This window comes from Gorilla gorilla, chromosome 5, assembly GCF_029281585.2.
Source record: "Gorilla gorilla gorilla isolate KB3781 chromosome 5, NHGRI_mGorGor1-v2.1_pri, whole genome shotgun sequence".
Taxonomy (NCBI): Eukaryota; Metazoa; Chordata; class Mammalia; order Primates; family Hominidae; genus Gorilla; species Gorilla gorilla.
In genome coordinates this window covers 133164938-133178882 of record NC_073229.2, presented here as the reverse complement: position 1 = coordinate 133178882, position 13945 = coordinate 133164938, and the positions used below count along the sequence as shown (strand labels likewise).

General features: G+C 36.0%; 1 protein-coding gene across 3 annotated transcripts in view; it reads left to right on the top strand.

Annotated features, from left to right (window-relative positions):
- Positions 1 to 13945, top strand: part of SESN1 (sestrin 1) — a 106565-nt gene that overhangs the window by 83398 nt on the left and 9222 nt on the right. Inside the window, exons 1-5 of one of the 3 annotated variants that reach the window (XM_019029709.3) lie at positions 22 to 407; positions 7309 to 7374; positions 8167 to 8367; positions 8973 to 9155; positions 10882 to 11124. In XM_019029709.3, coding sequence (XP_018885254.2) covers positions 171 to 407; positions 7309 to 7374; positions 8167 to 8367; positions 8973 to 9155; positions 10882 to 11124 — 930 coding nt within the window. In that variant the 5' untranslated portion in view covers positions 22 to 170. Of the gene's footprint in view, positions 1 to 21; positions 408 to 7308; positions 7375 to 8166; positions 8368 to 8972; positions 9156 to 10881; positions 11125 to 13945 lie in introns of those variants that run through there. The other 2 variants (XM_004044499.4, XM_019029708.3) reach the window with 2 other exon arrangements.

The window sequence follows — 13945 nt, the reverse complement described above, 5'->3', positions numbered from 1 at the left end:
GTGGCCGCCAGGGCGGTGAAGTGACGGGCGAGGGCGGGGCCGCGCGGCTTGTTTGTCGGCGCCGCCCCGCCCCCCGCCGTCCGTGCTGACTGAGGCGCTGCAGCCGGGAGCCGCGGCCGGCTGCCCAGCGCTCGCCGCCTCCGCGCGTCCGCAGCCGTCCCCGCGCCGACATGCGCTTGGCCGCCGCCGCGAACGAGGCGTACACGGCCCCTTTGGCGGTCTCGGGGCTGCTGGGCTGCAAGCAGTGCGGCGGGGGCCGCGACCAGGACGAGGTACCTGGGCGAGGGGCTGAGCGGGCCGCTGGGTACCTGGGCGGGTGGGCACCCGGCCGAGCTGCCCTGTGCAACACGGAGGTCACGTTGCCTCCTCACAGTCGCTCCCGGTCAGCATCCGAAAACGCTCCCCAGGTAGGGCGTGCGCCCGGGGAGCAGCGTCCCGGCCCTCCTGCGCCCCTCGGGGGAAGGGGTTGCCTGCGGTGGGTGGGAGACCTGCGCACCGTGAGTCGTCCCTGGGCAGAAAATGCTAAGCTGGGAGAGACTGCGGCCGCGGTCATGTAAATGAAAGTCTCCAATATGTAAATAACATTGTCGTCTGGACAAGTCTCCACAAGTCAGAAATCCAGCAGACCTCGAGTCTTGAGGGTGAAACAGCCTGTGGATATGCCCCCTCGATTGTCTTGTCTTGTGAAAACAGATTATTTAGCCACCTTCATCCCCTTTGCCTCCTACTTAAAAGAGAGAGAAAGAAAAAAAACACATTTGACTCAGGGAAGAGATGATGTTGCCTGGAATAAGTGTGTCCTGCAAGCTCTATGACGTTATGCACAGCGTTTACTCTTGCGTATTAAGCCATCCCTTTTCTGAATTGTCCTTTTGAAAGAGGTACTTAATTGTAACATTTTGTGTTTTTTTCTAAGTGGTTGCAAATAGGAAACCATTTGAAAGTTACTAATGTAACCTTAGGTAAAACTCGAACCTTAAATTTGGATTGAAATCAGATGCTGTCAGAGTGTTGCCTTAGTTCAAGAAATCTAAATGTGAATTATTTTCTCTGCAGCTTTACTCACTAAAATGACGTGGTTTCGTGATTTCTTTAATGGAGTCTATTATCAGTATACTATGTATATTCATAGAAACTTAAATGAAGACACTTTGTCATGAAGGTTGTAAAGCACCAAATATTTTTTTGAGATTTTAACATTTATGGACATATTAGATGTTCCTTGTTTACAGATAATAAAACAATCTTTAAAAATCTCTTACAGTATCGCTTTGGAAACTTTACCAAAAAGTGAAAACAGTATGAAAGTGTTGAATTAACATTTACAGTTTCTGTTTGCGGGTCATAATAGATCTTTTCTCTTTTTGAGTAGAAGTGAGCCCCGATCATCATGCTTGAATAGATCTGTTATTTCTGCTGATGTTTGTGTGCAGAGTCCTGGTTCTTGCTCAGATCTAGAATTTCTAAAGATAGCTTTGTAAACTAAAAGATAAAGAAATAGATTTTGGCTTGCATATTGTTATAGCGCTTATGGGATTGTGTTGAGGAAACCAGGAAGCTTTGTATAGTTGTATTTCATTTTTAATACATCCCAACATGTGAGAAGATAACTTAGGAAGGAATGCTTTATAGGAAAACTATTCACTTTACAAAAAGAATAACACAATTCTTTCAAATAGCTAGCTTCCATAATGCTTTTAAATTAAACACTTTCAAGAAACGGAACTCCTGAGCAAAGTATGGGGCACAAATATGGCCTAAGTATTACAAATGCAGTAACTCAAAGTCAGTAAGTTTTTTTTCTAAAATATAGTTCATAGAAGGCAAAAAAAAAAAAAAAAAAGTACCTGGACTTTCAGTATTTCTGAATTACCTATTAGTATTAATGACAATATTAACATAATTATTAGTACATTTTGCTATAGTAGGCATATTTCTAACACTTCTAGATCTCTCCATTTCTATTTAAAATTTTTGAATGTCAAAAGGCCAGCACCCAGCTATAGGCAATCTCCCAGAGAAGGGCGAGTGGGATGGGAACTTTCACTTTTTATATAACATATCTTTACCTTGTTGAAATGTTTTTCAAAAAACACATGCTGCTTTTGAATTTAAAAAATAAAATTACTGTGAATGTTGTGATAATCACAACAGTAATAGTGTAGCGAGGAAGACAAAATGATTCAAATTATTTGTGTATTTTTACTTCTCAACTAATTTTGCAGGTGGGTAGATACTGTAAGCCAACAATGCTTTTTCATTTTGCACTTGTCATTCATTCATTCATTATTTCACTTAAGGATATTGATACAGATGCATAAATATATCTCACAAATTTGAAACATCTGACTGGAACAGTACTTTTCAGTACACAAACATTGATTCATACAGTGATACAATAAAAACATAGTCTTTCTGTGGTACTACTGTCAACATTCACTACGAATTTTCACTCTAAAAATTAGTGTTTTGCATTATACACTGAGGAAACATATCAGAAGTAATATTGTGATGGTGGAAACTGTTGTTGTCTCTTTCAAAGATGGTTATTAGGTTGTTGAGGGGAAAAGATTGTTCTCATGTTAGTCTTCCAGCCACACCTTCACAGAGAGCCTGTGAGGTTAGTGCTGTGATTAGTATCTACATCTGCTTTTCAACAAGGCCATTTGTTGGTGGCAGTTCTGTCTCCTAGAATCTGGATTGGCCAAAATTTGTTCTAAGTCTGTAGTTAAGTTTCTTACAGCTACAGATGAAGGAATAATTGAATTAACCTAAATAGGAAGCTATGAAATGTATTTAGTTTGGCTTATGATCACCCCATTGAACACCCGCAGTGCCTTTTTTGATCAGCATCTACTAGAAAAGAGTTGTAACCAATTTAACATGTGACCAAGAAGTGTTTCAAAAGTGAGTTTTCCAGAAAATGGAAACTTTTTATAAACCAAGACTACTAATGTATAATAACAGTGGTATCTGTAAGAATCTCCAAGGTATCAAGAAGTCTTAAAGAGGCTCAAAAGAATAATAATGAAAGATACCAACTCTAGAACCAGATGTCATTGATTCAGCCCCCGTCTCCACCACTCACTAGTACTGACTGAGCTAGAATACTTGGGTTCAAATCTCAGGGCTTTCCTTGGACACAGGGTGGGGAACATCACACACCAGGGCCTGTTGTGGGGTAGGGGGTTGGGGGAGGGATAGCATTAGGAGATATACCTAATGTAAATGACAAGTTAATGGGTGCAGCAAACCAACATGGCACATGCATACATATGTAACAAACCTGCACGTTGTGCACATGTACCCTAGAACTTAAAATATAATTTTAAAAATTAAAAAAATCTCAGGGCTTTCATCAGTTATGCTAAATGGAGATAATAATAGTACCTGCTTCATAGATTAAGGTAAGGATTAATCTAAGATTCTTGACTTTTTCATGAATATTGTAGAACACCTAATACTCTTTCTAAACTTTAGTATCATAGACTCATGTTCTTTGTTTACAGGTAGTATAATTTAAAACAGTGCTCAGCTCATAAATACTTTGTGTTAGCTGCTGCTGCTGCTATTGCTATTTATTATCATGAGCCCTAGTTGCTTTTTCAGTGTTATTCAAGAAATAAGCAGAAAACTGAAAGGCAATTTGGTTCTCAGATATCATTGACTAGTGTTAGGGTGCCAGCCACAGTCTAGAAACCCCACTTTACCCTCTCTTCCTCTGCTACTTCTGAGAAATTAGACAGCCAAATCTGTTAGACCTTATACCTAAGACTAGAATCTATAACAAAAGACTCACGTTTGTATAATTTGTAAAATTCTATAGTTTATAATATAGATTATAATCCCACATAGTTGGGATTGATGGTATTATTATTTTGTCATCATCCCTATTTTACAGATTAGGACTCTTCAATTTGGAGGCTAAGGAAGAGGGGAGACAGTGTTATTAATATGCCCACTAAATTTGGCAATAGGGATGGACTTACAAAGACAAGAATTACATAGAACCCTTGCCATAAATATAGGAAATACTCTGTTTCTCAAGCATTCATAGCCACCTTCTTGGAATTGTAAACCTATTGTTTTATAATAATTTGGCATATAAACTATATATTTGGTAGAGAAATAAAACCAGAATAATATAATTTGTATACCTCTTTGTTTCTAAACCTATGTGCTGTCAATCTGGCCACATTTTTAAAAAGGTAACTACCTTTCATGCTGCTAATGTATTTGTAAGATAAAGGCCTAGAAATTGAATCAGTGAGGTTGTTTTTTTTTTTCCTGCTTACAGATAACATAATATATACATATTCTGCACTTTGCTTCTCCTCCCCTTCCCCATTATTGTAATATAACTTGAAGAGCTTTTAAAGTCAACTCATGTAGAAGTGCTTCATTTTTTCTAAAGACTGCATGCTACTCTATTATATGGTCATGCTGAACTTTATTGAAACAGCCTTCTATTGAACACTGAGATTGTCTTCAACCTCGTACTATTAGAAATAATGTTGCAGTGATTATCCTTTTACATATGGCATTTCACAAATGTGAGCACATCTATAGGTTAACACTTAGGATGGAATTGTTGATTCAAAGGCTATGGGACTTTTTAATTTTGATCACTATTACAAATTGCCCTTCTTAGCGGTTGTAGTAATATATACTCTATACTCTTTTTTCTCATACTTCAAAACACTCTCATCAGCAATATATAAACAATTAATGACAGTTTCTCCAACCTTTCTCCAATACAGCCTGTGATCAAACTTTTTGATCTTAAGCAATCTTTTTGGAGGAAGACAGTATCTCAGCATAGTTAACTTGCAGTTGTTTTGAGTGTCAAGCATTTTTCAACCATTTGTATTTTCTTTTCCTTGAACTGTCTGTGTTGTTTGCTCATTTTTAAAATATGATTGTTGGTCGGGTGCGGTGGCTCACACCTGTAATCCTAGCATTTGGGAGGCCGAGGTGGGCGCATCACGAGGTCAGGAGATTGAGACCATCCTGGCTAACATGGTGAAACCCTGTCTCTACTAAAAATACAAAAAATTAGCCAGGTGTGGTGGCACACGCCTGTGGTCCTAGCTACTCCGGAGACAGGAGAATCACTTGAACCCAGGAGGCGGAGGCTGCAGTGAGCCGAGATCATGCCACTGCACTCCAGCCTGGGTGACACAGCGAGACTCTGTCTCAAAAAAAAAAAAAAAAAGATTGTTGGGGATTTTCTTATTGATTTATAGTAGTCTTTCTTTAAAATTTAGCCCTTTGTTATTTGAGTGGCAAATATAATTCCTAGCTTTCTGTTTACTTTTGACTTTGTATATATTTATTTTTCCCATGTGAAAGTCTTTATTTTTGTCATTAAATTTATCAATCTTATATTTTATGACTTTTGGCTTTTGTGGTATTCTTAGGCCTGCTGCACTCCATGAGTGTTTTCTTCTAGCACTATAATGTTTTTTGCTTTTTTTCTAAGTTTTCATTTTTTTCTTACATTTAACTCTGATTTATTGTGGGGTAAAGCATGTTATAGTGTTCCATCTTCACTTTTTTTCTGAATGGCTATCCAGTTGTCCCAAGATCATTTGTTGAATAATTCATTTTCCCCCATTTGAAATGACACCTTTTCGTATACTAAAGTCCCAAGTCTCTTAGTTATAAAACAGTAATAAACCCTTGAAACAGGCATTTTCCTAAAATACATTTTGTTTAAATAAGACAGTTTTCAAGATTAAAGAAATTAGAGGGGATAAATGTTAATTTTAGCCTTAGTTTTGTCCAATAGGTATTGTTTCAAATGTATGTAATTGGATGAGAAATTCAGCAGTTAGAAAAGCTAAGAGTCATCATTGTATATAAATGGCTGCTATTGGTGCCAAAATTATATATTGAATAACAGGGATGTCCTCTGGCATTCATTACAGGATGTTAAAATTGAGACACACACGTGGCCAGACCAGTGAATTAAGTGCCTCCTCTAATGAAGGGTATAATGTTAAAGCATTACTATCTTCAGTGTAAGGATGGACCAACCAGGGAGAAGTCACCAACCTCCAGTATAAGATTATTTTATTTAAATGTTATTTTATGAATTCTGTTGGCAAATATAAACTACTTTGAATCTTGATGTCTCCTAATAAAGATTACCTTCACTTTTGTCCTTCCTGCTTAATTTTTAAAAGCCTGTTCTGCTTTAAAGACTTTCATTTGCTGGGACCAGATTTCTTGGATTGCTGACACATGTCCTTCTCTCTGTGCACCCACCCCCACCCCATCCCCACTTTTTTTCTTTAAAAGGAAAATATCTGGTTTATATCATGAAGAACTTTAAAAGCAGTAAGGAGAGAGTAGAATTATATGAGTATTTAATTATATATATAATATATATGAGTGAAGGGGTTAATCTCTAATTGTATAAATTCTAAAAAAAATTTTTAAATGACACTAGATAGGACATAGGCCTCAAAACAACAAAAAGTTGAAATATATTATTTTGGTTTTGTTTCTGTAAACACACTATATGGGGAGGGTGAGGGAGGGAAAGGAAACCCTAACAGATTTTCAGTTCTTGTTAACCATACTACACCATCACATAAGGTACAGGATTCTAGAGTCACTGTGTCAAATGTCAGAAAACTATTTCTCAATTATTTGAGCTTCTCTAAAATATAATATGGGCAAGATTGATGACATCCTGTAAGTAAAAAAAAACTTAATTTAAGGCAAATTTACAAACAAAATGAGTTTCTCTAAAATTATTTAACCGCAGAGAAAACATGCCCTGTAGTGCTGTCTCTTGTGAATTTAGTTTTTATTTTTCATAAATTTACATTCTAACCATGAAGTGTTGTTTTAGATGTAATAATAATTACACTTTTTCTAGTTTAAGACACCTAGGTGGAAGTACTGCTTTTTCATTTTCTGACAATGCACAGGGATTGATATTTGGGTTGGTTGAGTTTTAGATGTACAAACACACTGGTCTTATTTTGTATCACTGATGATCCACAGGGTTGGCTGCTATGTGCTGAACTTTCTGTTCTAGACTTTGTGCCAAGTACTTCATGCAAAACTCTGGTTTTAGTGAAACAGGTTTTATTGTTTTTAATCAGAGTTGTATTATAAGCTGTTGTTAGCTATGTAATGCTAACAGAAGAGTTGGTATGTATATACAGCCATGAAAACAAACCATCAAAACAAGCCTGTCTCTGTTCGACTGGTTGTTTTTCCCTCCCATTCCTTTAGCCTCAGTTCATTTTGTTTACTGCCAAAGGCCTGAGATGGTGTAATTTTCTTTTCTAGGAACTTGGCATTAGAATTCCTCGACCACTAGGACAGGGACCAAGCAGATTCATCCCAGAAAAGGAGGTACGTTGTTTGTGAAAGTACATAGTGAACTGTATGCTTTTAAGGAAGAGCTTTCATGACCCACATGTTGGCATCTGAAGAACTGTTGGTCAACAACATGTTTTAGTCAGAGTTGGTTGCAGTTAATCATTCTTTGGCAGTGAATCTGTGGGAATAAAAAGCTGTTGTACTTGTGTTGATTTCTAGTATTTCATGATGTATTTTTAACACCCATATTTAATCAAGTAAAGCCAAGATTTGTTTTTGACCAGTGATACAACATCTGCTTATATTTAGATGTTGTTTAGGTGTGCCCATAACCTGAGTTACTTAGTCTTGACTGTCTCCACAGGCTGATATCAGTGCTAGATTGGATCTTTAATTCTATATATGTATAAAAGCATCTATGCTTTATTTTCATAAGAAGTGTATGCTATTAGTTAATTTTAGTTCTCCTTAAATTGAGTGAGAGTAGGCGGTTTTGTAAAGAAAGGCTTTAGTGTCTGTTTGCAAGCTCTGCAAATTTGATAATCTAAATCTGCTTCTTTATCTGGATTCTGGCCAACTCTGCAAGCAGCCTATCTAGATGGCCTTTAATGTTCAGCCTTTGTTGTTTATCCCCTACTATATAATATGTAACTGTTTATTCTTCTGTATCTTTCAACCAGTTGAGTTTAAATTTGTAACCCCTCTTTCTTAAGCCAAATTTAATCTGCTTCTAAATGATACTTAAGAGTGTAGCCCATGTATATTTTCTTCCCTTAACACCAATTTACCATTTCGGTAACCATGGTTTTTCTCTCATTTATACAGATCCTCCAAGTGGGGAGTGAAGACGCACAGATGCATGCTTTATTTGCAGATTCTTTTGCTGCTTTGGGCCGTTTGGATAACATTACGTTAGTGATGGTTTTCCACCCACAATATTTAGAAAGTTTCTTAAAAACTCAACACTATCTACTGCAAATGGATGGGCCGTTACCCCTACACTATCGTCACTACATTGGAATAATGGTTTGTAAACATTCAGTGAAAAATTGTTTTTGCCTATTTTTATTAATCTCTTTAAGAGACAGTTAATGCTTTAAACACAGGGATAAATACTTAGATTATGATATATGATTCCTGTTGCACAGTCTCTGTTTTTCCTATTTTTAAATAAGTACGCTCTCAAGTATAACAGAAAAAGAAGCAAGTATTTATACATTGCTGAGAACCATTCTTCATTAAATAAGTAGAACACAAGTTCTGTTTCATTATTATAAATAGTTCACATTGACATAAATGGTGCTTCCTGTTCAAGATGTAAATAATATTCCATTATTTTATGATTGGCACCTTAATTGAAGTTTCTTCTTAATCTGAAGTTCTGAAAGTATATAGATAAAATGTCTAAAGTTCAAATACTTTTATCAGATATTTTGTTCTTGGAATATTTCTAAGGTTCTTACAGTATTTGAATTTTTAAAATGTTTATATGAAAACTGCATTTCTGTAGTTTACGGAAATTTTGAAAACATACTAATAAACTTAATTAGCTCTTTTGCATGTTGTAAATAAAAAGGATATGTAGTTCAAGGTTTTAATATTTATAATTAGAATAATCTTTTTGTTTTAAGGCTGCAGCAAGACATCAGTGCTCCTACTTAGTGAACCTGCATGTAAATGATTTCCTTCATGTTGGTGGGGACCCCAAGTGGCTCAATGGTTTAGAGAATGCTCCTCAAAAACTACAGAATTTAGGAGAACTTAACAAAGTGTTAGCCCATAGACCTTGGCTTATTACCAAAGAACACATTGAGGTAAGCAGTGGGGTAATATATCTTGGGAGTCATTTCAGACTTTTTTAGAGCAGTTTTAGGATTACAGAAAAATCGCACAGAAAGTACAGAGAGTTCCTATTTTCTACCCCCTGAATCTCTTCCCACAGATGCACATTTTCTTCTGTTACAGCATTTCTGTGGTACATTTGCTGTAATTGATATATTACTAGTAACTCTATAGTTCACATTAGGGTTCAGTCTTTGCATTGTATCGTTCTACACGTTTTGACAAATGCCTAATGTCACGCATCCATTACAATATATGGAATAGTTAGTACCCTAAAAATGCCCTGGGTTCCACCTGTTCATCCCTTTCCCCCCCTTTCCCCTTCCCCTAAACCCATGCAACCACTCATCTTTTTATTGTTTCTATATAGTTTTGCCTTTTCCAGAATGTCATACAGCTGGAATCATATAAAAGTATGTAGCTTTTCAGACTGGCTTCTTTCATCTAGCAACATCCATTTAAGGCTTCTTCATGCTTTTTCACGACTTGATAGTTCATTTCTTTTTATCACTGAATAATTCTCTATTGTATAGTTATGCCATAGTTTGTTTATCCATTCACCTATTGAAGGACATCTTGGTTACTGCCAGTTTGGGGCAATTACGGATAAAGCTGCTGTAAACATTCATGTATAGGTTTTTGTTTTTTGTTTTTTGTCGACAAAAGTTTTCACCTCATTTGGATAAATAATTAGGTGTGCGATTTGTGGATAATACGGTAAGCCTACGTTTACCTTTGTAAGAAACTGTAAAACTCTTTCCAAAGGGCGGTATCAGTTTGCATTCCCACCAGCAATGAAGCAGCATTCCTGTTGTCCCACATCTTGGCCAGCATTGGTGTCAGTGTTTTGGATTTCAGCCATTCTGATAAGTGTGAAGTGGCATCTCATTGTTATGCATCTTTATGTTACATTTTAAATGCCATGTTAAGCTAGTTCTTGTTCTATTTATTAATAGAGGTAATAGAGTAAAAGTAGATTGATGTTCTCTAAAATTGTCTACCATGCACTATAAATTCTTAGAGATGCATCTTTTGGTCTTATCTATTTCATAGAATAGATACTATTAGATAATTAAAGATATTATCAAGAAGATATAAGATTTGAATATATTAATACAATGCCTATTATATATTGTCAAGTAAGGAAAAATTATACAAGATTACAAAATAGATAATGAAGCAGAAGTGACACAGAATTGAAGAATTATAGAAGTTATGTATAACTTTTTGATGATTTAGGAATATTTAATCAAGTTGTTCAAGCCACTATCTTAAAAATTCCTTGAGGAGGCCTTACAATAAACAAAGCACAGGCGTTTCACACAGCAGCTTCTACTTTTAAACACAAATTTATTACATTTGCTTTGAGATTTTGAACTAACAACACAGTAATTCATTCATAATCCAACATCTGAAATACAGCAGCCACTTTTAAGCAAAATGCATTCTCTTACATTTTAAGTCAATATTTCAGAAAATCAAAATAATAGTGAATGTCTTGACAGATTATGTTAAGTTCTATTTGTGAATGCATATTCATAAAAATTAGCAAATTCTGGGTTCTACATGTTTCAAATGATAATTTGATGCTAGGCTTTGTACGGTGACTCATGTTTTCAATAAATTAAATACTAAAATGAACTGTATACTTTTACCACACCCCAGTACAAAAATATATTCTTTTTTTTTCCCCCTAAGGGACTTTTAAAAGCTGAAGAGCACAGCTGGTCCCTTGCGGAATTGGTACATGCAGTAGTTTTACTCACACACTATCATTCTCTTGCCTCATTCACATTCGGCTGTGGAATCAGTCCAGAAATTCATTGTGATGGTGGCCACACATTCAGACCTCCTTCTGTTAGCAACTACTGCATCTGTGACATTACAAATGGCAATCACAGTGTGGATGAGATGCCGGTCAACTCAGCAGAAAATGTTTCTGTAAGTATTATTTGTCATGAGATTGTCATAAAACTAATCACAATAATTGCTGTTAAGTTACTTCTTCAGTTGGCTTCTTAGAAAAACCCACCCTGTTAAGACTGTGGAGATATTGGGCCCCTATATCTATTCATTCAGTAGGGTTTTATTGACTGCCTCACATGCTCATCACTAGTCTAGGTGATATACAACATTTTACAAAAGTGATGTACAAAACTCTAAGACCCTCTAGGAGTTTACATTTAGATAATTTTAGGATCAGGAGCCAACAGCATGTGTCCCGTCAGGACCAAATAATATTGATTGGCTACTGCAGAGACATGAGGGAAGGCTGAAAATAGTGTGGCCTGGTGGTGGAGACTTTTTGTGCCAATCACATTCTTCTCTTTTGCACAAAATAAACAGTCTGGCTTCTTAATTTTTTATCTTTCAGAAGATTTAATCAACTTTGATCTAGAAATTTCTCTCTTCAAAATTCTTTTTCATGTTTAACTTTGCACCAATATAGAAGGTGATATCAGGTGAATGTAAATGTGTTAAAATGCTTTCACCTCTGTTCCTTCTCTTCCTGGCTTTTATATATTCTCAGTTTTGTTACTCCTTTGAAACAGAGCAAGTTCAGTTTTCTATAAGCAAATTTTAATTCCTATATATGATGAATCAAAATCTCCTCCTGCATTCTTTTGTTGTAGTGAAAAAGCAAGGGTTTATTTTATGCTTCAAAAATAAATTTTAGAAGCAGTACCACAGCCATCTGAATGCTTTACATGCATTTTCTGAGTTATATTATCCCTTTGAAATAGATTTGACAGGTTGAATTGCCTTTAATTTATATATCTGACTTCGGGCAAGTTACTGAATCTCAGTTCTTTCATATCTAAATAAAAGTAAAACACAAAGTTATTGTGAGGTTTAAATGAAATGTCTCTAAAGAAGTAAAATGCCAAGTACAGCACTTAGCATTTGTCAGGTGCTAAATAAGAGGTAGCATTTACATATGGTGAAATTAGCACAAGAAAGAATAATTTTCCCAAGGTTGATCATAGGACTGCCAAAGACCATCAGTTTCACCCTCCTCTGAGCTGCCTAGATTCATGTTATAGGCCTGCATATGGCCACTGATTATTTTTCAAAGCTTGGCAGTCAGAAGAGGATCCAAGAGAGAGTATTCAGTTGCTAGAATGCTAGGAGATGGATTCTTGTCCTTGCTACCAATAATTTAGTACAAGGCTAAAGAAAAAAGTACTTGATTGTTTCTAGTTCTCCTTCTATTAAAAGAATGAATAGTGAAAGAAGATAATTTTTATTTCTCTAATAAGCTTCCTATTCCCAGGTAAGTTGGATACTTTTAGAAGGTTTATGGCCCACACTGATGACACTTTGACAGTGAGCTGATATGGCTTGTTCTTTAGGTACATATCCAGTATCTGACTCAGCTCTTCAGATACAAATGGTAACAAACAAACAAGAATTTTCCCTCCCTCCCAACCCTGGAAACTACTTATTCATTTCTTTACTCTCTCCATAGTTGTCTTTTCCAGAATGTTATATAGTTGGAATCATACAGTACGTAGCCTTTTCAGATTGGCTTCTTTCACTTAGTAATATACATTTAAATTTCTTCCATGTCTGTTCATGGCTTGATACCTAATTTCTTTTTAGCACTGAATAATTTTTCATTTTCTGGATGTACCAACATTTCTTTATTCCAGTAGCTACTGAAGAACACATTGGTTGCTTCTAAGTGTTGGTGTATTATTCTGTTCTCATGCTGCTAATAAAGACATACCCAAGACTGGGTAATTTATAAAGGGAAAGAAAAAAGAGTTTTCTTACACAATTTTAACATTTTAATATTAAAATGAAATGCCATATTTTTTTTTAATCCCAACTTTGGCAGATCAGTGAAGGAACAAAGAAACCTACTTTGTTTCCTTTCCCTCTTATTTCAATATAATTTATCAAGAATTATCTTTCCTAAGAATACTTAAAATTTGGGCTCTTTAAGAGGAGAATAGGTAAACAAAATAAATTAGTGACAGATAATGTGAGTTGACAGAGATCTTTTTTAAACTTTGAGTCATCCTATCATGAAACCTAATCCTTTTCAGCTCATTTTTTATTTGGTTACTGACTCTATGTCAGGAATAACTGGGGAAAATTCATGCATGCACCACAAGAATCTTCAGTATCATCATAGAAACACTTCCCATCATGAAAGTCTTAGAGAAAGGGCTTAATACTGGGCATTTCAGTGTAACTGTTTGGATCAAAAGAAAATGTAAAGCACAAGTGATATAGATTGTCTCTTAATATAGAATTATCCTGACAGTCATTCTCCAGCAAGTATTTCTTGAATATCTACTATGTACCAGGTACTATGCTAGGCTTGGGATATATACAAGTAAACCAAACAGATTTCCTACCTTTATGAAGGTTTGGTCTGCGAAGGGAGCCTGCATTAAATCAATATCATGCAAATAACAATTATAAATTATGATTGGTCCTCTGAAGGAAAGAGGAGAGGGTTGTGTTAGAATAATTGGAGCTTGTGGGGTAAATGACAGTGTTTAGAAGGATGTAAGCTGCTACCTGAAGATCAATGGGTGGAAGCCAGGAAGAATGGAAGATAGAGGTCTTAAAAACATTCCTGGCAAAATAAATTTATAAGGGGGGAAACATTAATTTTGTATGTATACATTGAGATTTGAGATTAAGACTTTTTTTTCTCTTTTTGAGACAAAGTCTCTCTCTGTTGTCCAGGCTGGAATACAGTGGCACAATCACAGCTCACTGCAGCCTTGAACTCCTCCTGGGCTCA